This window comes from Orbicella faveolata, unplaced genomic scaffold (genome assembly GCF_042242905.1).
Source record: "Orbicella faveolata isolate gen_17 unplaced genomic scaffold, um_ofav_v1 contig_14, whole genome shotgun sequence".
In the NCBI taxonomy this organism is placed as follows: Eukaryota; Metazoa; Cnidaria; class Anthozoa; order Scleractinia; family Merulinidae; genus Orbicella; species Orbicella faveolata.
In genome coordinates, this window is record NW_028301541.1 from 8,338,408 (window position 1) to 8,366,144 (window position 27,737).

General features: G+C 37.2%; 1 protein-coding gene and 1 long non-coding RNA gene across 3 annotated transcripts; one reads left to right on the forward strand and one right to left on the reverse strand.

Annotated features, from left to right (window-relative positions):
• The first annotated feature begins 1,134 nt into the window (after nt 1-1,134).
• Nucleotides 1,135-15,528, forward strand: LOC149113801 (uncharacterized). Of its 2 annotated transcripts, none has more exons than XR_016206349.1 (4): nt 1,135-2,066; nt 6,612-6,809; nt 7,190-7,380; nt 9,109-15,528. It is a non-coding gene; the product is annotated as an uncharacterized LOC149113801 (long non-coding RNA). The 2 variants fall into 2 exon arrangements; XR_016206348.1 differs by having other exon boundaries at nt 1,138-2,066; nt 6,616-6,809.
• On the reverse strand, nt 15,436-25,850 carry LOC110068494 (uncharacterized). The gene is made up of 4 exons (XM_089286454.1): nt 25,480-25,850; nt 25,328-25,391; nt 21,367-21,431; nt 15,436-18,970 (listed from the first exon to the last, which is right to left on the reverse strand). Exons 1-4 carry the CDS (start codon nt 25,534-25,536, stop codon nt 18,851-18,853), a joined length of 306 nt encoding a protein of 101 aa, XP_089142580.1. The 5' UTR covers nt 25,537-25,850; the 3' UTR covers nt 15,436-18,850.
• Between the last annotated feature and the right edge of the window lie 1,887 nt (nt 25,851-27,737).

Here is a 27,737-nt window from a genome sequence, read left to right on the forward strand (position 1 = left end):
TCTTGTTATGCAGAGTTGTTTTCATTTCTGCGGATTAAAATTCATTTCCCACAGTTTACTCCAGTCATATATAGCTGTCAGATCGTTTTGGAGGGTATAACAGTCGTTGAAGTCATTTATCACTCTGGCGCATTTTGCATCATCTGCATAGAGAGGAAAACTTGTGCCAGCAGAGAGGTTTTCCATAATGTCATTTACATACACGAGAAATAGAATGGGGCCAATGATGGATCCCTGAGGAACACCTGAAGTGACAGGTTTCCAGTCAGATGCAGTGCCTTCAATGATGGCTCTATGGCGTCTATTTATGAGATAGTCCTTGATCCAAGCTAATAAAGGATTTCGTAAGCCAAACATTTCGAGTTTATACAAAAGTTTAACCGTAGAAATAAAGCTACGTTTTCAAGTTTTCCCGGCGTTGTGTGGACTTGATCTTAAACCTTTCGTTTTTCTTTTTTGAAGTTCGTGGTCGTGGTGTTGGAAAGTTTATTTGAATTTCAAATCAACATAAATTATTCACTTTGTGCTGTCATATGTGTCCGCTGAGGGTGAAATAGCGTTTGGAAGTTTTGCTGTGGATTCAACATGCATTTAAGCTTAACCTACTAGTTCCCATACATACATACATAAACTTTATTTGAGTGTCGGAGTATTTAGCTAAAGATAACTAATTGGGGACACTAACATAAATAAGAGTCTCTCCTTAGGTACTCGGTCATTCATTTTGGCCATTTGTTGACGTTTAATTGTTCAAGTTTCACATAGAATGGTAAAAGACTTAAGCAAACAATAAATAGAGAAAGGAAGAACATCTTGGAACATGTTTCAAAAGAGTTAAGTAAGTAAGTAAGTAAGTAAGTAAGTAAGTAAGTAAGTAAGTAAGTAAGTAAGTAAGTACTTTATTTAGACACATCTCACCAGTGAGCCTGGGGCTCGTTTAAATGTGAACGTGTAAGCTAAAATTAAAATGTAAAATTTAAATATGTTATCTATTCAATAGAAGTACAAAACCTAGACTTTAAGATTTAAAATTGAAAAACTAGAGTATAAAATTTAAAAACTAGACTATAAAAATTTAAATATGTAAACTAATCGATACAAAGAAAGATACGAAGATGGATTATAACAGCCCAAGAAGTTGGGCTGCTATTTAACGGCACATTTGTGAAAGCTGAGATCAGGTTGTCGGTAACAACTACATTGTTGTTTCACGTATTTAGCTATTAAATTTGCGGTCGCAAGGGCATATAAACGCTCGACGCCATTCGGGGGACTCCGCTTTTAGTTTTTTCTTTCTCGACGTGTCAATTGAATCGATACATTTTTTTTGCAATCTTGTTTTCTTCCGTTTAAAGTAACTTTGATAGGAAAATGCTTTTTAAGAAAGAGCATCCACTGTAAGCTTCCGTAAAATGCCTTACTAGTCATGCCTTCATTCTTTTTAAGCGCAAAAAATAATCACCTAACCAATATTGAGATACCAGAGCAAATGGAACACCAAGCGATGTAATCATATGATTTATAACAACCGACTATAAAAAAGCTTTCTAAAGATGCAAAATTATTTAAAATTCTTCATAATAATTTTTTTTTAAAACTTTTTTGGGAGTTTCGCACAGAGCTAAACTTTGGCCTAAGCTTTGGCAGCTATAAAAGGTTTCCTAGGGCTGCGACTTACTTCTGTTAGAAGAACGAAAATTCTTAGAGCGGCTCTAAGTTATTGAGAGGCCAATCTGTTTCAGGTCTGAAAATTTTTGTTAATGGCACATTTGTAACAGCAAGATTAGTTTGGCCGTGTTCGTTTCCCTGACGGAAGAGAGACTGGGAACGAAAAAGAAACCCAAGATGGCTGGGGAAGTTAAAATCTTATTTGTACGCCAGACAATCGATGAAGAGACTGCCTTTGGTGTTTTTAGCCTTTCCAAACGTATTTTCGGATGTGTATTTGTATTTCAATGCAAGAATTATGCCTGCAGCAGGCTGCAAAACACATAAAGTGGGTACCACGTTGACTGACGTCCTTCGCAAGTATTACAACAGCCCGATAGGAATGCAAAACTGCTAAGGTAAGCTCAAGCTTTAACTCAAAAGCTGTTATTTACGAAAAGCGGTTTTTAAACCTAATCATCTTCTCATTCTTTCCATTAAATAAGTTTAAGATTTAATTCGGTTAAATTGTTAGTTCTTCAAGTGTCAGAAGTGTTTCACGTAAAGCGGGAATTCAAATTCTTACATCGCACACTTGCGCCGTTGTTTAGAGCAAAAATATCGGGAAGCTACTGTTTGTTTGAGTTAGTAGCTTACAAAAAGAAATTTCGAACCCCTTAAGCGATGATTTTAGACAACAAATAAGATGTTATTTAAAACGTACTTAACTCCGATCCCTCTCTCCCAGACCTCATTAGCTTACGGCTTTTCGCACCAATTTGCACGTGTGCAAATCTCACATCTGAGAGGCTAAACTCAGTGAAGAAAATGCCACCTCTTCATGCAATTTGATTTCATGGAGTAATTGCAGAATACCCGGCCACTCGAAGTTGTACCCCCTAAAAGCCTGGATACACGGCTACGCAGTTTGTGCACACTCCTTCTTTTATTCACGTTTTTAGAACGAGAAATAGACACACTGCATTGTCACGCAGCTACACGGCTACAGCTACACACCTACTCAGCTACACGGCTACGCGGCTACTCAGCTACACAGCTACGTGGCTACGTGGCTACGTAGCTATGTAGCCACATAGCCACTGTTTCAAGAAGTGTTTTGGAGTGGCGGGGTATTCTGCAGTTAAGCCGATTTCATGAACTACCCTGTAATAAATCCATAGATATTGGTCAACTGCAACAACAACTTCTACTCAGTGAATTAGATTGCTACACGCTATTCCTTAATTATATTATTTTATCCCTGATGTTAACGAGTTTGTACACGTAAGGAAACTAACCATAACCATGTTGTCGCTAAGTTACAAAAGAATTGGTTCATGCTTTTAGCTGTTCATATATATCGAGTTATGGATGCACTTAGAAAGTTTGGAGAGCACTCAAGAAGTCAGGGTTGCTCTTGGCTGTGCCTCGAGCAACTCTTGCATTTCTCTTGTACCCTCCAAACTTCTCACATGTATCCAAAATTCAATATACGCACCCTAAGGCTAGCATAAAGCCTGGTTCCCATAATTATACTGCTGACCTACCTGCGACATAGTCGCCGGTTGCAGCTGACAATGTTTGGCGATCTGTCCCAGTGGGTCCCCAGTGCATCTGGGATGGATAGTCAATGTACTCAAATTTGCGTGAAATGCAAATCGAATTGGGCAATTTTCAACCATTTTACCTGTAAATATGGATCGAACCGTCTTACTGGAGTATGTTGCACCCGCATATGATGTTCACAAAAAACATTTTCATCGCTGGCAACTCCCGATAACCGCCGGCTTGCCTGCAAAGTTGAACTCAGCTCAACTTCGCAGGCAAGCTGGCGGTCAATGCCTGGGAGCTAGGATAGATTATGATTCGGTGATAAATGTTCACATATGTCGTAACGGTGTCCCAGGCCATCCCAGGTATTTCAGCGGCATATGAGAACCAGGCTTAAACATAAGTGTTAAGTCAATACCTAAATTATTGCTGGTTTTCATGTGATGTCATCATTTTCCAAAATAAGAAATTACCAATCCTTCTGAGGTTTTAGTTTCATCAGATGTGAGGCCCTCTAATGAATGAGTTGCCAGTAATCGGATACCCGTGTTTGCACAAAGAACTCTGGGATCGTTAGGGGGCAAACATTGCAAGTCGCTTGAAGGAAATGTATGGCGAAAAGTTGTTTCGACGCCCGAAAACATGGTTCTGGGGAGAGATCAACGCTTTTTCGCCGTTGTTTTATCGCGAATGGATTTTGGCAATGTTGATACATGGAAAATGTAAGTTTTTGTTTGAATAACCGTGAAATAAGTGATAAAATTTACCGATAAACTCCCTTTTGCTTGCGTGAGGTTTATTGTGAAATACATTGAAGAATATTGAAAATTTCAATACACGCCTGATCTCGAGAGGCTACCCGGAGCAAATGGTAGAAAAGACCCTCCGAGAAGTTAAATATAAGGACAGAAAAGAAGCTCTAAAACAGAAATCGAAAATTGCAGAAGGCACAACTACCCTTTGTGTCGGGCAATTTCACTCAACCGTCAATACCAAACTTTGGAAAGGATAATCACGCAAAATGGCACTTTAAAGACCAATACTCAGAGATATATTCAAGAAGCCACCCTTGATCTGTTATAGAAAAGGAAAATCACTGAAATACGTGCTTGTAAAAGCAAAACAAAGGCTTTGAGCAGCATTGTAGTAGGGGTTGACACATTATGCCGGCATAATTTCGAGCATAATACTATATGTGGAGCATCGAGCATAATGCCGGCATAATAGTGCATTTTGCCGGCATAATAGTGCTTTTTTGGCGGCATAATAGTGCCATTTTGCAACATAACAGTTATTTCCTTTTTTAGAGCTACTATTGTCCATTTATTAAGTTAAAACTACAAAATTTCAAGCTATTTTAATGTTCTACATGGTTTCCATTACTATTATCGCACTTCACAGGGGTCCCGGAAAAAATTTTTACGGTACAATTATGACTCACCGGGGTCCGGGAAAAAATTTTGCGGCATAATTACAATTACAATAGTTACAGTCGAGCATAATTTGGAGCATAATAGTCCGTTTTGGGGGCAGTGCCAAAAAGCATAATGCTCGATTTTAGGAGCATAATGTGTCAACCCCTACATAGTAGCCACACAGCATGAGTTGCGTGGACTCATTTGTGATTAAATCAACCCCAGAGAGTACAATGATCACCAGCGGGCTTATTTCCAGTATTACTTGAATGACTGAGCTTTCAAATAAGCCAAAAGTAGCCTGTACACAACTTAAAAGGCTTTACTGGGTTATTTCCTCTCGATTTATACCTAATTAATTGTGTAATATTTTCAGACCATTACGCGATGTAAATTTCACAATAAACCTCACGCAAGCAACAGTGTTTATCGGTAGATTTTGTCACATATTATGCGGTTATTCAAACAAAAACTTACATATTCCACATATCAACATTGCCCAAATCCATTCACGATAAAAACGACGGTGAGAAAGCGTTGATCTCTCTCAAAAATCGTTTTCTTGTACCTCGAAACAACTTTTCGCCATACATTTCCTTCTAGCGACTGGCAATGTTTGCCCCCTGACGATCCCAGAGTTCTTCGCGTAAACACGGGTATCCGATTACTGGCAACTCATTCATTACTTGACGCCTGACAGGGCTCCTCATTATGTAATGGAACACATCTGAATTTCCAAGTTTGTGTTGCGTGACATTAAAATGGCAGCCTGATAAGGCTCTCGAGTAGGTCAAAAGATGAGTTATTACTCAAGTTTTTGCTAACTAAACAGTTCTTGCTGTAGAAGAAGTATTAATTTCAATGTGTCAGAGCTCTAGAGTAATAACTTTTGGTTTCAATGGGAAAATTCAATGACAGATGTTTTTTTTTTTGTTACTTTTGATGTTGTGACACCGCAAACCAGCCATAGTGGAGCTCCTGCATGCTTAAGGCGCACAAGTGGAGCCCCATACCTTAGAAAATTTGGTAACCAATCGATCTCAAAACTTTTGGTTGTCATGTGATTGTCCATACGTCCATATGTTAAGCCCAATACCTTGAAAAATAAGAGAGCAGCACCATTACCATAAGTGTGTCTTTGATTACTGGACAGTTAATTGACAGTTGTCAAAACAAGCTATCTGCTGACCCGTATCATGTGACCATATTGTGGGCTCAGGTTTAGAGCTCATTGAGGTCGCATGTTTTTTTGAAGTTGACCGCTGACCAGGTACTGGTTTTCGATTAGATCAATCAGGTTATTACTCTGGGGGAGACGGAAGGAGATGTTATTGACTTTTCTTCCTGCATATTCTTTGCACAATTGTCTCTTGGAAAGTCCCTGATATATTGCGTATATAATTTCGACAATCTTGGTTATGCTTATTGGGTATACTTTGTTAAAATTTAACTAAAAAACAATATCAAAACCACATGCTGAACAATTGTATGCTCACAATTGATCATTATTTAAGTTTCTGATCCAAGAAAAACAAATCTTCTTTTTCCTTTATGGTTATTATTGCAATCAGGAGCTCTACTTTTAGGCTTGGTTAAATCTATATAATTTATTGTACTTTGAGTTCTCAAAGAGTTTTTCTAGCAGCTTTGTAGCAGTTGTTAAGTAGTCTTGAAGGGTTTTGTATCAGTTGTTTCAAGTGTTCCCCCATCCCATCCCATCCTCTATATTTCTGATCCAGTCGTGCCTGGAATGAGGTCTCATGGTTAGCTTACAGGGATTTGCTGGCCATGGGAGCAGTATTCTATCTACTGGGGCAGGCTGGCCACAGTGGAAGCCCCTGGATACCCCAGGCACACACCTTGGTTGGGTTTATCTATTAGAAAAATATAAATTATGTCTTTACAATAAATGTGTTTTTTAACAATTTAGTCATTGGACTGAGTTCTTGGTAATTTCACCATCAACAAGAATCTTTTCTGAATTTCCCAATTTTTTAGTCAGCAGTGAACAAGATTGAACAGACAGTGGACAAACCAAGATGGAACATTGGATACACCTACTGTAGATGGACAGTGGACGAACTTGAATGCATAGTTGACAATATTGGTCTCATGGAGGAAAAACTGGATGGACTCAACTCAACAACTCTGGATGGACAGTGGAAAACCAAGAACATTCATTTCTTGACCAACCAGGTAAATGCAACCAGGTTTAAACTGGTAGAAAAAAATTTAATATATTATAAATTACCAGTACAACTGTATCTCGTTGTACGTAATAATATTAGACTGAGTTGTTGAGAATTTCACCACCAGTGAGAATTGTTTCTTTATGTCTCAATAAAGAGGCTCTCTAAGTGGGGGCCACAAGTTTGTTTGTGAATGTCCACCATAATTATGTGTTAACCCTAAATAAAGGCTTTATCTCATGTAATCTCATCTCATCTTATCTTATCTTACATGTATATTATAATTATTACTTAGTTGGCAACAAGCAAGCTTGGAAACACATCTCATCATTCTGATCTCATCTTATCTTATCTTATCTTATCTTACATGTATCTTATATTACTTAGTCGGCAATGAGCAAGCTTGGAAACACAGTGGGCAAACCAGGATGGGACATTGGATACACCTAGATGGACGGTGGACAAACATGAATGTAAAGTGGGCTTTATTGGACACATGGTGGAAAAACTGGATGGGCATGAGTGGACAACTCTGGGTGGACAGTGGAAACCAAACCATTCAGGCCTTGAACAACCGGGTAAATACACTGTCTTGTAACCATCTTGGATCATGTATACTAAAAGCATCTGTAGTCAAGTGTCGATTGATACCCTCAAATGACTTCTTGATCTGTACTCAACCAAGGTCGCGATCCTTACTCAGTCGACACTCATTTGACACTTGATCAACAGGCGGTCAATAGTCGGCCAAGTGTTGACCAAGGTGTTGATGGAGTGTTGATTGGGTATCGATTGATTGTTGATCGAAGTTATCGATCGACACTCAACTCGGATGCCTTTAGTACACATGATCCACCATCTTTGCTGGATATTCTTACTAAAACTTCAGGCAAAGCAATCTGAACCTGAGAGAATTTCCTCATAGCTCTCACTGCTTTGGAACACCTTTCCATAATAATACATGTTATACTTTTAAGTACATATAAAATTAGACAGGAGGTCAAGGCTTTCCATTCAACCAGGAAATCTTTGTTACAGAACATTTAAAAGTATTCATACAATTGATAAAATTATATTTCATGCTTGCGATGCAAGCCAATTAGAACTTAAGGGGAGTTTTAAAACCCAACATTTTCAAAATCAAATCAATCAAAAGTCGTTTTGGCTAAAAGAAATTGTGGTTTCCTTGCAATTTTGCCTACATGTGGCATTTTCCATCATTGGAAGGGAAGTCTTTGCTTGATTATTATCACTTTCTGTATCTAAAATGCCCTAAAATAAAAGAATTGAATTGTCATAAATTTATTGCTTTTTTATCCTCTCACTGATGATAAATTTCATTGCACTATTATCAAAGTAGACTGTGGATCCACAAGCACTGCTGAGTGGATCCTTAGCTACTGTAACAATATTTTGATGCACTTTTACGTCAATAAGAAGACAAACACACAAAAAAGCTGGCGTCAACATTTGAAATAAAAATAAAATTTAGTTAAGCATTCATATTAGGATTTCATTCTTTTTATGGCACAAATGTAGCTCTGAGAATCAAGAACAATGACCCTTCCCTGAGAACTAATTTAATTTGGAAGCTCAGGATACTTGTTGGGTATACAGTGCACGTATTGCAGACATGGTGTTTAGGTTATGTTTGTGGTGCAAAAGTTTTATTTTGGAAGGTGCCTCGCCTTGCCTCTCACAAGATCTTTAAAAAAGCTGGCGTCAACATGTGAAATAAAAATAAAATTTAGTTAAGCATTCATATTAGGATTTCATTCTTTTTATGGCACAAATGTAGCTCTGAGAATCAAGAACAATGACCCTGCCCTGAGAACTAATTTAATTTGGAAGCTCAGGATACTTGTTGGGTATACAGTGCACTTATTGCAGACAGGGTGTTTAGGTTATGTTTGTGGTGCAAAAGTTTTATTTTGGAAGGTGCTTCGCCTTGCCTCTCACAAGATCTTTAAAGACCTTCTAGTGATTTAAGGATCTTTTTAAGGATTCTTAAAGGATCTTGGCATCTTTGTTTCCTCCTTTGATGTTTGCTAGGCTTCATAACCAGTCCCCTCTATTAATTATGGACTAAGCTATGTACAGACAAGGAATCATTAGCTATTAAAACTACTGGTAGTTCATGGAAATAAAATTATTACATTTTTCATTTAATGACTTATTGTCCAAACGTAGATGTTAAGGAAGACAGCAAGTAAACCATTGCAAGTGATAAAAAGTACATCTTTCATGCTCTCTAAATCTCAGATTGGATTCCAAAATAACCTATCACTGTGCTTGTTTCATCACAGGATGTTGGACCAGACAGAAAGCATCACATGACAGCACAGACTCAGAGGCCAGGAAAAAGATGACGGCAGGCAGGAAAGAAGGTGCTTAAAGAGTCAAGCCACCTAGTAGACAAATTGACAAGATGGCTTATGGCATCATAAGTAGTTTATTTAATTAGAATAACTTGGCCCTGCCCGGGAGGCCTTTGAACATGGGGTACAGCTGGCCCGGGGTTTTCCTCCTAGGAGCAAGTGGACGTACGGGGAGGTTTTTCACCCAGCTGTTGTTCCACAACCCCTGTTCAGGTTAGCTGGTTATTTCTTTAGCTTGACATAGTCTTCAACTAGGTTCCTGTAGTAGATTCTTTGAAAATTTCTTGCATTGGTTTGGAGCAAGTAAAACTGAGTAAAAACCTTACATACAGTCACTGACTTATTAGAATAAACACCTCTTGCCAACAACAAGAGACTTTTTCATGACCTCAGCAAACCAATCAACAAACGTGCACTTTAAACAGACCCAGCATAAACTTGACTAACAACAGATGGAGTGAAACTGAGAACATCTGACACCAACAACTACTACATGTATAACACCTTACAAAATAACTTATTCATGACCTTAACTAACCTACCAACAAACTTTAACTTCAAACAGAATCAACACAACTTGACTTACAATAGATGAGGTGACACTTCACATCATATAACACTGACAACTTTACACCTTACAGATGACTTATTTATGACCAGCAAACCAACCAAGAAACTTTACCTTCAGACAGAACCAGCACCGACTTGGCTAACAACAGATGGATTGAAACTGACAACAGTTATCTGACATCAACAATCACTTATACCTTACAAATTTATGACTTATTCATGACCTAGGCAAACCAGCCAACAAACTTTACATTATTTTGTAACTTCAAACAGAACCAGCACAAACTGTAACAACATCTGAAACAAACAGCTACTTACACATAACAAATGACTTTTTCATGACCTTAACAAGCCAACCAACAAACTTTAACTTCAAACAGAACCAGCACAAACTTGACTTACAATGGGTGGATTAAAACTGACAACATCTGAAATCAACAACTACTTACACCTTACAAATGATTTATTTGTGACCTGGACAAACCTAAAAAACTACAGTAGACCTGACTTCAGTACTTCAGTTGAAACCTAAGATACTGTCATTGACCCTGCAGGCTTAACTGTCAACTAACATACTCTGTACCACAATCACCAAGACTTTACAGACTACAGTAACTACACAAGCTGCATACCAATGCAAGGATTAGCACTGAGTCAGATAATAGTATCTAATGCTACGTAAGTGTGTGTGCCACCATTATTCAAATAAGTGCTTTTCTTCTTAAAGAAAAATTATCTTCAAACATTTTGCTACTGAATATCACCATAGCTGTACACTTTATGTGATCAATTGGGTCAATGATTGGAATCAGAGGTCTTTGCTACTGTATGTAGTTTTCTCTGCAGATAAACAACAAACTCACTTTTCAACTAAATTTCAAGGGTTTAATCATCAAAATTCACATTATTTGCAAACACAAGAAAGACACCTGTCCAGTAAATTATTTTCTTGTGAAGTTTTGCACTGATCTTGGCAGCTATCTGTAAGTCTCAATTCTTCTGATAAGACTCAAATTGAAAAATTTGCAAAGTTATGTTTATCTTTATAAGAAAAAAAACTAGCTAGGAACTAAATTATGGTAACTGTCTTATTGGGCATATGCTAAGGTTCCATCCTTAACCTTAAAAAAATTGGAACCACATTGAGTAACTTACAGCAAATTCTGAGAAGAATGCAGGATGACCAGTTTTTCAATTTTCAGTTCTTGCAAATTGGGGTGTGCTTCATTACAAGCTAAGAAAAATTAATATGAATTAGTAGGTAAAACTCTTAGAATTTAGCTAGCTAAACTTCACAGCCCTAAGGATAGCTTGCTAAATGATTTTTTACCACAATTGCTGCTAATCTCGCAATCTGATTGGCTAATTTGCCATTGTTGATAAGAGTCCAGACAACGCTGCTGCGTCAATGTGTCATGCAATGCCTTTTTCAACTCGCGCTCTGGAAAAAACATTTTCTTTGACGTTGATATTCAGTGGTAAAAAAACAAATCGAATGTGGTTTAGTGTGGTCTGTACTCTTATCGACAGTGATACGCATCATCACAGTGGTCAAAATGTTGTGGACTCACCCGGCTCCGCCTCGTGAGTCCACAACAAAGTTTGACCACTGTGATGATGCGCATCATTGTTGATTAGAGTACAGACCATGCTAAACCACATTTTGATTTGTTAAACTTATCTTAGTGTACAATGTGTTTCTTTCATAAAAGCAAAAAAATATTTCACTACTTAACTATTTTCAAGCAACAATCAACATCACGCTGCCACTCAACCTTACTACTTACTGTAGCTTTCTTAAAATAATCAAAACATTTTTTTTTGTGATTAATCTTTCTTGTGCAGGAAACAACTTAAATTTTCTTCGGGATTTGGTAATTAAAAACTAATTTCCTTTTTGATTCATCTTTACCATTTTAAAGTGCTTGGCAGCTTGATGGTGGTTGTTTAATTCATAAACAATGGAATAGTTTTAATTATAAATTGAACAATCTCAATGCACACTTAGTAGAGTGGATTGGCAAGCTCATTAGCACAAACTTTAACTATTGCTAGCCAAAAAATATTCACTTATCTCAAGCAAAACAAAATTTCCAACTGTAAGCAAGGTTGGTTCACACCATCATTTTTACCTTCTTGACTACATCATTGATTACTTTCAAGACTTACCAAAATTTTCATTAATGCAAATGTTCTTGGCCTTAAGCCAGAAAATATGACACCACCTGCTTGTAGGAAAGTTTTCGAGAGTCAATCTTACTGAAGACAAAATGTTATCAGAATTTAGAATTAAGCAAAATTTAATTTGAAGGTCTTCATTTCCGATTTATGTAAGAATTGGGCTATTTTTAGTTTCCAAAGTGTTTTCTTTTCATCTTCAATCTCTCAATTTTTTGTTGCATTTTTCCTGACTAACAATGATAATTAATATTAATGTTAAACCCATTTAGATCAACAGTTTGCATTTTACCTTATTTCTGCGTTTGTATGTTTTGTTATGTTTATCTAGAAACAAATCTTGATTCCCTCACATAAGTGTAAACAAACATTTTACATCCTCGTCGAGAACTACACAATGCAGACTGTTGATGAAAACCAATGTATATTAACTTGCTTAATGTTTCTTGGTTCTTTCTTGGTGTTGCAATGAAGGTTCTCTTGGGCTTTCTTTAACGGTTTTTCAGCGATTTTTCTGTTGCTCTAAAAAATTCTCAGAATTTATCAGGACTGTAATATTATTTCTGGGCCTTCTCGGTTGCTCCAAAAAATTCTCCTGATTTTTAGGACAATAATTATTCTCAGTACCCCGAGTGCAGCCTGCTCATGTTCGTGGTTAAGGTTTCTGGTATTTTTTCTGGACTTCCATCACCAAGAAAGAACCATGTTTTTCTTTATTAGTCTATTTATAATGCTAATGAGCTTGCATGTATCTACTAATTAAGTTGTTAGGTTATTATTTAATTCCAGGACAGAAGGTGGCGCACACATCAAGACCAAAGATTGGTCATATTCAAATCTAGCCAATCACGTCCCTGTTGGGTTGTGGAAGCTCTACCTCTGAGAAGGTGTGTTTTTGATGTCCTCTGAAATATTCCAACTGAGAAATCCTGGGAAACTTTATCTGATCCTGTAATTCAAGCTGGGGACAGTTGGGCACTTGGAAGAGTTGGCCATTTGCTCTCAAGTGGGGTGGACAGTGTGAAGGAAGGTGAGAGTTTGCTTTTTGTGTCTTTAGGGTTTCACTTAATTTGTCACAATACCACACCATCAATTTTGGCCCAGCAAGATGCTTGTTTGCAGTCAATGTATCAGGAAATGTTCCACAACCACGGACGTAAAACAGGAGTGCTGAATTGTGGGGCTCAAGGAAGGTGCATCTCTAGAGAAAGCATAGACAGGGGAGATCACTGAATTTCATCGGTCTAACCTGATTGGATTTTCTCAAATGACATTAAATTGAGCTGAGTCACTGGGGGTCTCTCTGATTGGGTTGCTACTGGGTCAGGCTTTCTCTCTTTTCTAGTTTTTCATTAAAAAATAAACTTTAACTTTAAAATAATAAAATTAAATCCTATAGGCCCAATTATAAACAAAACATATTTTAAAAAAACAAATTATTACTAAGCATTATTAGTATTAAATTTTCATTTTCGCTTTTGAAAAATTTCACGTCATAAACTTAATTATTTTCATTTTCTGTTTTCATTTTCATTGAACTTATAACATGTTCATTTTCAATTTTCGAAAAATTCCCTTCATTAGTTTAATTGACACTTCACAAACTAAAGAGGACTAGTAAGCACCAGCTGTTTGGCACTAGGGTCTCTGAGATTGCCATGGTAACCAACATGAGCTGTGAATGGTCAATAGTTGCCTTGGTAACCATCAACTAATAGCTCATGCTAGTTACCAAAACAATCCCAGGAATCCTTATGCTGACAGCTGATGCCTAGTCTTCCTTAAGTTTTTGGAGTGTTTCATAGCTTATTTGTCAATTAGAGGTTTATCAGAAACTAATTTATGATAGGTGTTTGACGAATAGTTCTTCGTTGTTAGGCTTGTTAACTGTTAAATAAAACGGCGGCATTCCATTTAACAGTTAATTAGTCTGATGATGAAGAGCAATTCTGAAACTTTTTGCATTGATATAAGCACTTTAGTTCATTCAATTTCTAACCAACCGAGCCAATTAAACAGGAATTCGAAACTTTTCATCACCAATTTATTAGGCATAATTTGTATAGCAGCATTTCTTAATTTTTTTTCTTTTTCTTTTGCGATAACAATAAAAATTCATAATCATAAACATTTGTTTTGAGGGGGTGTTTTTTTAGGTGGGCTCAATTTCCTTTCCACTAAAATCCAGTAAAATTCACTCAATTCAGGGCTCCTCGGATTGTCACACAATGCTCCTCCACAGAGTGAGGAGAGAAATTGCGTGAGCCGAGAAGTCACGGATGCGAAGGACGCTGCAATCTCTTACAATGGGAGTTTTAGATTAACAAAAAAAATTATTTTAAGCCTCAGCAATGGAAATTATTGAGTCAAGTTAAATTTCAAAACCATTTGAATCCAAAACTCGGCCAAATTAAAAAAAAAAAACAATCGCGATAAAATTTATTAGTCAGCAATTTTGTAGTTTTAAATCTTGGCGCGCATGAATATTTAACTTAATTCTTAAACGCAACATAACTTTAGCTCATACTTACTCCAAAATTGTTAGCATTGTTAGCAGAGATTCGCCTTAAATCATTAGCTTGTTTTATATTTAAAATAACAAGACCCACTCGGCTTCGTATGTTAATTGCTCGTTTCAGATCACGGATGTTCTCTGGAGAATTGTCTTTCTAATCATTCATTCATTCGCACGGGAATTTGATTTGCATTTGAATAAACAACTCTCCAGAGTAACGTCACGTGATATGAAATGCGACAATGAACAAACAAGCTGAATACGCATAATCATCTAAATCTTTTGCAATCTTTTTATTTTTAAATCAAAACTAAAGCTTTTTTGCCGTAATAATCTCCCAATTTCTTTCATCCAAATTAAAGAGAGAAACTTGACGTCGGTAGCTTCACAGATGAAAGACTTTTAGTGACTTGTGCTCTTTGGTGAAGTTTGTGGAATGACGGTCGGTCGGAGGTTTGGTCGGAGGTCAGACTGGCGGATTCTGTTTTCAAATCTGTCTTTGATTTCAACGGTGATGCACTGAAATTGAGCGCCATACTTTAGCGCTTCAGTTTTTCTTGTCCAGGCTGCGGACATTCCCAAATTAAATGGGTTTTCATCCAAAATATTCAGGGAGGGCGAGCTTATTGGCAAATCTTTTATTTTTTTTCGATGCATTGACTTGCGGATTAGCATCTTGAACCAAATTACGAATTTGGCATTTTAATTATTTTTCAACTCATTAATTCCAAAATTACTCGAGTGTGGCATTGTGACAAATTAAGACTGAGACCCCGGAGGCATGGGGAGCAAACTCTCACTTTCCTTTACGCTGTGCACCCCACTTGGGAGCAAACGGTCAACTCTTCCAAGTGTCTAACTGTCCCCAGCTTGGATGAAAGGATCAGATAAAACAGACCAGGATTTTAAAGTTGGAATATTAAATGAGGACTAAAGAAACAACATCGACTTGGAGAGGCAGAGTGGAAGCAGCCCAAAGAGCAGGGACAAGATTGGCTAGATTATTTTTTTATTAATTTTTTTTTTCAATAAAAGTAATGGACAAGAGAGACAATTTTTATTTCAATAAAATTTTGTTATCTTTCCACCCGTGTTGTTTTACTTTGCAATCCAGCCATTTGAGTGAACCAGATAAACTCACCAAGAATAAGCCAAGCTCTGGAAAAGTCTTGGTAAAACGTTGCAGTACCATCAACACTTAGTTTTAGTAAACTGCTCGTTTCTTATGTCAAAGTACGCCACAGATACTTCTTTCTAGTACTTCAAACGAATGAAATATATCTAGAAAAATGGTACGAATTGTTTTAAAGTCTAACGTAAAATTTAAACGTATCTGTGGCGTACATTGGAACAGAAACAAACCGTTTACTAAACCAGTCTGGAATCGTACCGCTTAGTTTTAACAAGACCTCAGTTACTGTAAACATAAGAGTTTCAGTCCCAAGCTGGACATATAAATTCTCCTTACCAATTGCCCCAAGTGATTTGATCTTTGTTTTGAGAATTTGGTAATATATCAAAACAATATTCCGAGTTGATGATTTTCAAATATATTAATATTGTAAGGAGAAATAATACGCTCATCACCCTTGGGACTGCCTCAGAGTACGTTTCTCAAAACCTCTCCAATGAAAGAATGGTTTCCAAATAATGGCTGAAAAACCCGATAAAATTTACAACCGTGTACAGATTATTTTCTTGATGTTTTCCCGGCTTATATTTGCTTTCAAGACAAAAAGAAACGGCTCTGAAATATATTTGTTGTACGCACGGGACAACATCAACTCCAGCGTATTTTCAAGTGTATTTTCAATTCTCTTCAATTCAATAATTTCCGATCATACAACATCAAGAAGTTCATTCAAGAGGAACCGTGAAATTGTAAGCAAAATTGTTACTATAATTCTGTTCAAGACAACTGGTTTGAAATCATAAAAAGAAAACATGCAAATTTCTGCACGCTGTTTGCACGTAACGAGTAAATTTTTGCATATTAACTGATCAAAATTATAACAGTTTTAACTTTTGCAGTTAAATTGCTGTTATCTCTTAGTCTATCTTCTAGTTGCTTCTTAAAGAGTTACTCTGCTTTAGCTGAGGATCTAAATTCCACGCCAAAGACTTCTGTACAGGTACTTGCATTTCTCATCTTGCGTGACATTATTACGTTCTTTTCGTAACACAAGGTAAATCAGTCACGCAATAGTAAACATCCGTCCTTTTAGAAAATGATATTTACAGACTTGTTTTTTTAGAGAATGTAAAGCAAAAGTGAAAATTTTGAAAAACAAAAAAAATTCTGCGGCAATTTTGTTCAAGATTTTAATGACATCTAAAGGTATATTGGCGTAGACCAGAGGAACTGCTTTGAGAAACGTACCCATCAAGGTTTACAGTAAATAGAGATACAGTCAAACCAATCCAAAGGTGACCTTCTGTGTACTTTACCAAACTAATGTGGTGCTTATAAATTATAGATAAATTTCTCTTCTAACAATTTAGCTGCACGAAACAGTTTGGGACTTTTACAAGGTAATCACATTTCAGACTTGAGATGGTCACCTCCCGGGGGTCACTTTACACAAGGTGGTATTTAGAGAGGTTTGACTGTGTTCAATACTTGAGACATGCAATGTAGTGTACCAAGATTTTTCTTCAGTGACTTTTTAATATTTTTTATCTTATAATATATTTTTTTTCAAAATGTCGTTTGTATGATACGGGAGTTCAACAGATCAATGTCGATACATCATGTGCCAATCATTTTAAACTGTTGGTCAGTCAATCAGCCAATCACAGATTCCGTCCATTGGTAAGTGAGTGAGTCAGGCAGTCAGTCAACAGTCTCTCAACAGTCAATCAGTCAGTCAGTTAACGGTCCATCAGTCAATCCATCAGCAGTCAATCAGTCACTCAGACGGACATGAATAAGTCAATCATAGTCATTGAGTTAGTCAGTCAGTCAGCAGTCCCTCAACAGTCAATCAGTCAGTCAGTTGACAGTCCATCAGTCAATCCATCAGCAGTCAATTGGTCAGTCAGAAAGTCATGAATAAGTCAATCATAGTGAGTCATTCAGTTAGTCAGTCAGTCTGTCAGCAGTCAATCAGTCAGTCTGCTAGCAGTCCATCAGCAGTCAATCAGTGAGTCAGTCAGCAGTCCTCGAAAAGTCAGTCAGTCAGTTGTGACTCAATCATTCATTCAGTTAGTTAAGAGTCAATCAGTCAGTCAAAAAGTCAGTCATGAGTCAATTAGTGAGTCAGTTAGTCATGAGTCAATCAGTCAGTAGTGAACCAATCAGATGGTCAGTCATGAGTCAATAAATTAGTCAGTCAGTCAGTGGTTGTCTGTCAGTCAGTTAGTCAGTCAGTCAGTCAGTCAGCAGTCAGTCAGTCAGTCAGTCAGTCTGTCTGTCTGTCAGTTGTCAGTCAGTCAGTCAGTCAATCAGTCAGTAATGAGCCAATCAGGTGGTCAGTCATGAGTCAATAAATTAGTTGGTCAGTCAGTCAGTCTGTTTGTCTGCCTGTCTGTCAGTCATTCAGTCAGTCAGCAGTCAGTCAGTCAGTCAGTCAGTCAGTCAGTCAGCAGTCAGTCAGTCTGTCTTAATCCATCAGTCAGTTTGTCAGACAGTCAGTCAGCTAGTCAGTTAGTCAGTCAGTCCATCTGTCCGTCTGTCCGTCTGTTAAATTTAACAATTTCATCAACAAAAGAGTGTGATTTAAGGTGGCTTCCTATAGTATTTACGAACACCCTCCCTATATAGAGTGCGTGTTAGAAAAGGAAACTTAAATAATTTCTGCTAAAGTTTTCCCCGTAGAGATTTACCAGTATGGGTACTGTTAAAATATAAAGGCTTATTTTTTGGTTGTCAATTTTTGGATTAAGGCTGCTACCATGGCAACATCTCATCTAATGACTGGCAGATATATTCCTCACTTTGGCCTAAACTCCTTAATATTTATACACTCCTTCGGTAAAATTTTTTCATACTTTACCACATCATGGAAATGATATTGCCTGACACCTTGAATTGGTAAAAAGTCAAGATTGTTCAGACAGTTTTTCCAATATTCTATAATTTGTCATTCTTCTAAATATACTAGATTAGCTCACACAGATTTTAACAAAATAGGATATTTTATAGGAATTGTTCAAAAACATTCACCGAAGGAAACACGAGAAAATTCACCGTCAGTTTTGCTTTTTGTCCTCATGTTGATGTCATAAAAATCGAAAAACACTAACGCTTTCCTTTGAGTACGCACAGATGACTTGAGCTTTTGTCTTATGTGCACGTGCAATCGTAAAACTATAGGGAGCCACCTTAATAGCTTTTCTTACTCATTGTGTAAATAATCAAGGCACAAACTGCATGTCTGAAGTCAAATAATCAGAGCAGAACTTGGCTTATTCAAGAGCTTTGTTTACCTGGTTCACCCAAGAGTTGGATTGTAAAATAAAACATGCAGCCCTTCTAAAGATAACTGCTTGAAGATTAAGTCCACTTTGTCCCTGTTGGCATCTGATCTGGAAAAGAAAGAGAGCTTATTTGTCAGGCTAAGAAATAATTTAATACGAGTTTTTAAAATTATTACCATGTACTTAACATTGCAGCTCAGAGGGTCACATGGTTCATGAATGGAAAAAATAGCGAATCACAGATCACGCATATTGAAATTTCATTTTCGCGAATCACAAAAATAAGCAAGCAAAGTACTCTTTTTAATAACCTGCTCTTACACTCTAAACAGTGTTACTTGGTCATATGACATTTTGCAAAATCAGGCGAAGGACATCAAGGAAAGCTCTGCTACTTGGTTGCTGCAGATGCCTTATGAAACATTACAATAATTATACAGAGGTCACATTTGATGTTTTCAGTCTTAATAAATCTTCTGGAGGACTTGCGTCTCAAAATCACGTAGAATAGAGTGATTAAATCAAGAATATCAGTTGCTAATTCCAGTTCTTCACAGGTCACGCAAAACCTTCAAGTCACAGATCACAAGGAAGAATTTCCCAAATTCATGTTTCATGGAAAATAAAATCAGCATCACAAGGATACCCCTGTATGACCCTCAGTTTACTAAGAAGGAATTTAGTCAACACAATGTTGATGTCTTGTTGACATAATCTCAAATAGTCTGTGAATCAGTCAACTATGACGTCAGTCAGTCAGTCAGTTTATCTGTCTGTCTGTCCCTCTGTCTGTCTGTCCGTCTGTCAGTCAGTCAGTCTGTCTGTCTGCCTGTCTGTCAGCCTTCTTGGTCAGCAAGTCAAATAGTCTACATATCAGTTTATCGATGAGTTAACCTGTTAGTCTGTCTGTTTGCCAATCAATCACCATGCCAGTTCTACTAGTTGATTTGTTATCTTAAAGAATTACATGTACACAGGCAATGAATAAATCAGTTCAGAGACCAACCAGAAGTTTAACAGGATATTTTGTCAATAATATTTTATTGGGATATAGTTAACATGCCTTAGTGCACTGCTGAGTTATACATGTATACAAGCAAGCGTGTCATCGGAACTTCAGAGAACACAAGAGAAGCACAAAGAAAACAATGAGTTGGCGCACTTCACAAGTGTATCAGTCTTTCTGCCAGTCCATCAACCAGCCTCTCAACCTCTAAATTAGCCAGTCAATTAGTTAATCATTTAAAATGGATTAAAGCACAATTTCTAGTTTATTCTTTGCAAAATGGAGTGCAAAAGAGGAATTCAGTGCAATTTCAAGGTTACCCCAGGTGAAAAAGGCCGCAGTGAAAAAGAGAAGACAATTTGTCACATTTCAGAGCCTTGTAAATTAGCACTTATGAGAAAGAATTTCAAGGTTGGACATATTTCTTGCCACTAAATGAAAGATATATTTTAATTAAATGTAAAAAAAAATCTTGTCATTTTGAGTAGTCCAAATTTTGATGAAGAAAATGTGTGAGTGGAATAATGATTTTGAGTGAAGATTTTTGCAGGTCATGAAAAAAAAACCCTGAAAAATGGCATAACTGTTACAATAAGAATGCTAAAAAGCAGTAATAACTTGATTAATCAAGAGTAATATAACATAAACACCGGCCGCTAAGCCGCACTCGCAGATAAGCCACACCCCGAGTTTGGGAACTCAAATTTCGGAAAAAAAGTTTTTGAAAAGAAATCAAAATACTTCACAAGTGGAGCTTGAGAAGGTTCTTTACATGATTTATTGAATATAAACCAGCATAAACTCACAAACATTGAAACCATAGAATACTTCAAACTGAAACCCTTACCTATGATTTTAGTTTTGCAATAGAATGGACATGATGTCTACCAACTTTGCCATAATTGTTTGATCTTTCTCTGGTATTTTTAAAGCACTAATTTTTTCATTCCTGTCAGTTTTTCAGTAGAATTTTACATACAACAAGAACATGAATGCATTTGTTCATTCGTCCATAGCTTAGTAGCCAGGCATTTCCACTAGAAGATGGAGTACTGGACATAAGTACATGTAGCTCTTGAATCTTTCTTTGTCGACATGTAAACAGCTTTGTGGCGGAATGGAGATTCCCTACTGCGCAACATTTAGCTACTCTAGATAAGCTAGAATGGCAACCTTAAACTGGCTAAAAGATTGTTTAATGAAGGGTTAATGCAATTTAGCAGCAAGAGATGTAAGCTTGTGATTACCAACAAAAACAGCTCTTTTTAGGAGCCAACTTCAATATTATTTGTTTACTGAAGTTCTTATTAGTTTGCTTTATACTGGCTTATAAATTTTCGATGGAAAGTGTAAATTTGTGCAAATTTATGGCACGTTGTCCCGATGTTCTCGCAGATAAGCCGAATACCTCGATTTTTAAGGAAAATTTTGAGAAAAAACGTTTGGCTTATCCATTGGTGTTTATGATAATAATTGTAAATCACTTTTATTTGTTTACCTGGATAACTGCTGCATGTAAATCCTGATTGCCAAGTTTCTGATCCACTTGGTTCCCTGTTTCATCTGCAAAACAAAATTTAGGTCTCCTTGTAATTTATATGTATTTAGTTTCCACTAGACTCAAAATACTAACTCTCCTAATGAAATGCCAATATAGCATAGAGAATTTGTAGATTAAGGCAATGTCTCCTCAATGTTTTCTGAACTGAATGACATTGAATAGGGTTCACACTGATGTCAATAAATTTAACCCACTGACTCCTGGAGCTTTTTGCCAAAAACACATTTTTCGGACATTTTGGAGATTTTCAGCCTGGATATCATATAATGGGCCAAATTAGCTCCAATCTATTCAAAAAGGCATTTGCAAAATGACAGCATGCCTTTCTTTCCACTGACATCACAACATTTTTGCTCGGGCATGCACAGAAATCAAAATTTTGAGTTTTGGGATGAGAAAGTGACCTATGTCTTTAGGCTTTTTGTTTTGTTTTGTTTTATTTTTTTGTCACCTTTCCTTTTTCTCCTTATCTTATCTTTTTGCTGCAGTGATTGACCTTCTACTGGGCTTGCTTTAAGTTCAAAAATTTCTGAGAAATTTTGGAGTAGCTAAGTGTAGTCACAGGAAATTTTGCTGCAAGTTTTTCCGATCACTCTGATCTGGGTATCATTGGAAAGACTCCTGGCCTGCAGAATGTGAGTATAGATGATGACAATTTTGATCAAAGGTGATGATGTCAGCAGTGGAACAAAGGCCAACGCTCGTCACGGCCTGTTACAGGCAGAAGGAGAGTCAATGGGTTAAAGGGGACAAGTAAATTCCATTAGTCCAAACAAAACATTCTTGCACTGCTGTTTGTCATTTTGACATCTGGCAACTTAAAAAAAAAAACACAGAGACAGCCATAGTCTTCTTCAACATAAAGAGGGGAGGAGTACACAATTACACAATAATGCTGTACAAGTCATATATACATGTATGTATCTAACAGTGACTTAGCCTGGATTCTTGGTTCTCCTACATTCTAACCAAAAGAAAACAATCTCAATGTAAAAATTTGCATGCAGGCACCATTGGGATGTGTACATTTGTACGCAGTCTGTTTCGCTGACTGTTTTTCCTCTTTGTACACAGATTCTTGAGTTTAATAATGGCAAGAATGAGACATGCTGCTTTTAACTTTCTTGAACACTTTTTTCCAGGTACAGTGGAACCTTGACTTAACAAACCTCCATTTAACAAAGTCCTTGATATAACAAGCAATTTTCCTCACCCCAGTAATAGTAAAATATATACGGAAAAGAGCCTCGATATACAATGAAACCTCGTTATAGTGAACATATTTTACCAGTCCCTTGGCCCTTCGTTAAATTGAGGTTACACTGTACATGTACCTTTCAAACAAGTACATGCATAGGATTGTTAAAAACTTAACAACTGCCAATAAGTTAAAGTTAAAATTCTCACAATCAGTTTAGGAAAAGTAATGCAAAACTGACACAAAAAACATCTACATGGTTAATTACTTGGCTTTCTCTTTCACAACTGATCGTGAATGGCTCTTATTGTGTGGATCCAGAAAATATCCGTACCCCCCCACGGAGGGTTTTTCCCAGTATGACCCCCCCACCCCCCAGGATTTTCCATTCCAGGGGGCTTCACGGTACTCCCCCCACGCCCTGGAATTTCCACGATTTTTCTACTTAGGCCCCCTCTACCCCTAGGAAATTCTTAACTCATTAAGACTTAACTCATTAATTGTAATAAAATTTAGCTGCAGCTGTTTATAGTTACCTTATGGACAAAGATGTACTTTTTCACAGTAGACTGCAGATGCGGCGTGTTCCTTCACGTTATGTTAAAATGTTTGAACCGGTGTTTGAACTAATAAACAACTGACTTAGAAGCGCTTCACTCCCAAATGGCATAGCAGCTGACTTTTTCTTCACTAAAAGAAGTTTTCTTACAAGAATCTCAAAACGTACATAAAGCTCTTTCAAATACATGTAACCCAGTCGAAGTTTTAATTTATGCATGGTCAAAACAACATATCAAATTACTTTACACACGCGGTAAAGTAGTCACGCAACAGTTTTTTCAAAACAGCTGTTTCCCAAATGTCGCATTATTTTTTCTTTCACCAAAGGAATGCATCAATTAAGTCATACGCTTTGTCTCTGTAGTTTGTAAATGATGGTAAATTCATTTTATGCCTTAGTGTTTTTTTTAATTTGTCATACATTTCATATATGGAACACGCATTGTTCAGTTGTTCTATGACCGAATGAAATCTCAGCTACCGCTCCAACGCTCCTCGCTGTCCATGGTTACATATAGTTCAAGACAAATGGCTTCGAATTGACATTGCTTACGCCAACTACTAACTACACGGATGACAATTTTTGGCCATGTCATGAACATCTACTAAAACACAAAAGCCATTTTTCTGTCTCAACCTAACTCGAAATCAACAAGAAATATCAACCTAAGTATTTTCCTATCAATTTCCAGTATAAATTCGGCAAAAAGAAGCACTTGAGACATTCTGTCAAATATTTTCAGAACTACATTTTGTGGCATTCTCACGGACATCGATAAAACATGGCAGAAGAAGATTCAACGCATAAGTTCCCTCAACTTAGCTTTTCAGGTGTGAAGTAGAATGGAAACAAGAAATAACTACTACATACATGTCACTTAGATGTGATTTTGTAAGGTAATAAGTTATAAGTTTTATAAGTTAAAGTAAGGCGGTATCGTTTGTCGGCAAGTTGCAAGGGCGTATTCCTCCATGTGTTGCATCACAATTTCTGCGACAACAACAGAAAAAGGCGACCTCGCTCATGGCTGTTCCATGCAACCGTTTGTAGTGTTTACCGTTATACTGAAAGTAAGTCGATGTAAGGCAAAGGTTCAGTAAGTCCATGATGTCAATTCTGTTGGTAACAGTAGTTTAACAGTACAGTAGATTGTTGTATAGCGGTCTCCTTAGACCAAACCGAGACTCACCTACTGTCCTGCGGACTAAAACACTGAGTGACGCCTAAACAGATACCAACCAAGTGTATTGTATCTAGTGTTGAGGCAGAATCTGCCACGGATAATATCAGAAGCAGAATTGCTTCCACGGTACAATCAGCCTCTATACCTGACAATAACTTGACAAAAGACGAACAACTTACTTGAACCTTCCTAACTTTTGGTTATTACTAGTTTGTAGGGTTTCCAGTCCCCATGGAGAAAAGATGAGTCAAACTGGATCTCTGCGCATTATTTGATCCATAAATGTTTTCAGAAAAATCGGGAAATTAAGTTCCCACGAAAATAAGTAACAATAAAGTAACTGAATCACACTTGACTGCACATAAACGTAGAAGGTTATACATTTTCGCAAAATTCATTTTAATGCCTTGTGCATGGTTTCGTCAATTGTGGAAAAAAGGTCAACACCAGACAAGAGTAAATTATCTTACTTGCATGCTCAGTGTTTAGCTTTTCCAATCAGTGCCATTGACGAAGAAAAAATAATTACAAGGTTGGCCTCTCCTCTCCTCTCCCCTCCCGATTTTTCCGGGGGCACTAGGGAGAGGAGTACTCCACCTCCCCCCCCCCCCCCCCCAAAAAAAAAAATTGGAAAAAATTGGGGGGTCTTTGTTTTCAAGGTTTGGGCGCTTAGGTTGTCTTAGGGGGTCTTTGGGGTCTTACGGGTCTTAGAGGGTCTTTGTTTTCAAGACACCCCCCCTCCGCCCATGATCGCGTATTGAGAGTTCGAACTTAAAGCTTGAGACTCACGCCAAAAGGTGTGAAAGTTGGCAGGTATAGAATTTGCCGCTTTGTTTGTCTACTAACGCTTATATATAATACCTGCTCTAGTACGCTAAGCTTATATTAAATCAAACTAACACGCAGTCACATTGTAAATGTTAAAGTTTTCGTTGTGAGTTTATGCTAAGCTTACCTTCATAGTGCAGAGCACTGCATTGATCAACAAGCAAAACGTTTCCTCGTTCCTCCTCCTGGCTCTGACATGCATAAAAAGGATAATAAGTTACCTATTGTCTCACATCAGGTATTTCACTGGATCAAGCCGCTTTAAAACAAATAACAAACCTTTGAAAGTCGGTGCTGTATTTTACTTGCCCACGTGCAAGATGGCTGCGAAGACATTACACCTGCAAAGACCAGTGGGAAATAGCAGAGTAAAAGGGGAGGGGAGGGGAAGGAGGGGGTTGCGTGGCTACAGGCTTTACTGTTGACTTTTAGCTTTGGCGCGCGTGCGAGTGCCCCTAGAGTTTACGAATTAACCTGCGATTTCTGCTATCAATTTATTTTAGCATTTATTTTAATAAATAATAAATTAAGAAATTAGCAATTTGTATGACGCATAGTAGCATAACGAGATGATCGCATTCGCTTCACACAAAGATATTCTACAATTCCAAAAATCGAAAAAAAAAAAAAAAAAAAAAGAAAGAAGAAAAAACAATAAAAAGATTAGTACATGTAGTAGGTAGAGGGTCAAACAAATACTGGCAAATTTTGGTGCCCCCACTTGACACTGGCTCGCCGGCGAGGCTTTGGGAGCGATGCTTTGGGAGCTACTGAAGCCTTGGCCCGCTTCTCGAGGCACAAAATTCTCATTTTAAACATTGGCGAAATATTAAGGGACGAACTCTATACGCTTTCCCAATTTTTCTGGCAAGCAGCAGCATTTTCACGTCACTAATGGAAAGCTGGATATTGTTTCCGTAGGGAATCAATTTTTTTCATACATGATATTAATTAACCTAAAGAAGGTCTGTTTTCCACAAACCCTCTTTACATATTGTATCCATATAAGCATACCACTGAATATATAAGCAAGAGAGCCTCTCAGCAGGCAGGGGGAGACTTGTTTTCTTAACAGTGAAATGCCAAAAAAAATTCATGTTTGCCCAAGTATAAATAAATCAACCCAGCGACATCCTCGCGTACCTTCACTATTACGGTCCGCAGTTCTTTCCACCATTGTAGCCCGCAGTAATAATAATAATAATAATAATAATAATAATAATAATAATAATAATATATAATAATAATAGTAATAATAAGAGATTTATGTAGCGCTAAAATTATAAAATATTCTAAAGCACTTTACAGTTTAAGATTAAGATTACAGTAAAAAATATAAGAAAAATGTGTCTAAAAATAGAACAATTTAAAAAACATAAAAAAAAACCACGGCATGCTATACGCTAATTAGTCTCCTCCGCAGCCGTTTTATGGTATGTCACGCAACGCTCCCCCCAAAGAAACCATTTGGGGGAGCGTTGCGTGACATCCCAAAAAACGGCTGCGGAGGAGACAAAACGCTAATATGCTAACAGGAATATTAGCTATAATAACTATGGCATGCTAAACGCATGCGCAAAACTATACGATTATTACCTGAGCCGATTACCTAAGCCCGCAAGTGGCCCGGCAAGTACGCATAGAAAGCTGCGAAAAACATTTTTCCGCTCTGAAGAATTTAATAGGAAATCTGATGGGAAATCGAAGAATTTCAGTTTTTGGAGGGCAAAAACCTTGTACCAGAATAATTTTAAGTATATCTTACAGTCCTTTTTGCATTTCCTAGGATACAGTCGCCTGAAATAACACCAAAAACAATTTCCCATAGAAACTCGAGAGAATAAATCTCAAAGTTGAGAAACATTGTGCAAACATCAGTTTCATTTCATGAATAATTTCAAATGTTTCATATGAACTTCCAAAGTTGTTTTCGACATTATTTTGGTGTTATTACAAATGATTTCTTGTGAGAAGATATTTAAAACAGTCGCACAGAAGTTTGCAATATAATGTTAATAATCTCAGTACAAAGTTTTCTTCCACTTGTTACTCGAACTTTCTTGTGAATTCCTTCTTAAAGTGATACTATGATGAAATACTCATCTTTCCTATCTAAACCATTGAAAAACATAAACAGGTAGTCTGTACGAAAGGAAAAGTGCTGTTTGCTATTTTCAAATATCTCTTTTCGTTCCAGAGATATTCAAGTTTTTAAAGGAGCTAGGACTAATCATGGAAATAGCAATAATTAGGGAAGGAAATGAAACACACAGAGTGCTGGGGAGGAAGTGGTATGAGGGATACGATACGAGGAAGGCAGGAGAGGCACTAGAATGAAAAAGAGATGGAGTAGCAGCAAAAAAAGGAAATAGTAAGGGGTTGAGTTAGTGGAATAATTAGAGGGGAAGAAAACAAGGAGTGCGGGAGACGGGAAGAAAAATGGGGGGTGGGTAGAGAAATGGGTAGAAAAGGTTCAGTGGGGAAGGAGCTTAAATATGGGGATCATGAACGAAAGGAAGTAATGAAAAAGGTCCTGT

Bases quoted from the DNA above. Each gene is read 5' to 3' on its own strand.
- LOC110068494 (XM_089286454.1), bottom strand. From the start codon at position 25,536: ATGTCTTCGCAGCCATCTTGCACGTGGGCAAGTAAAATACAGCACCGA. The intron at 25,392-25,479 runs GTTTGTTATTTG...TATGCATGTCAG, and splicing joins TACAGCACCGACTTTCAAAG to AGCCAGGAGGAGGAACGAGG. The intron at 21,432-25,327 runs GTAAGCTTAGCA...TTTGTTTTGCAG, and splicing joins CAGTGCTCTGCACTATGAAG to ATGAAACAGGGAACCAAGTG.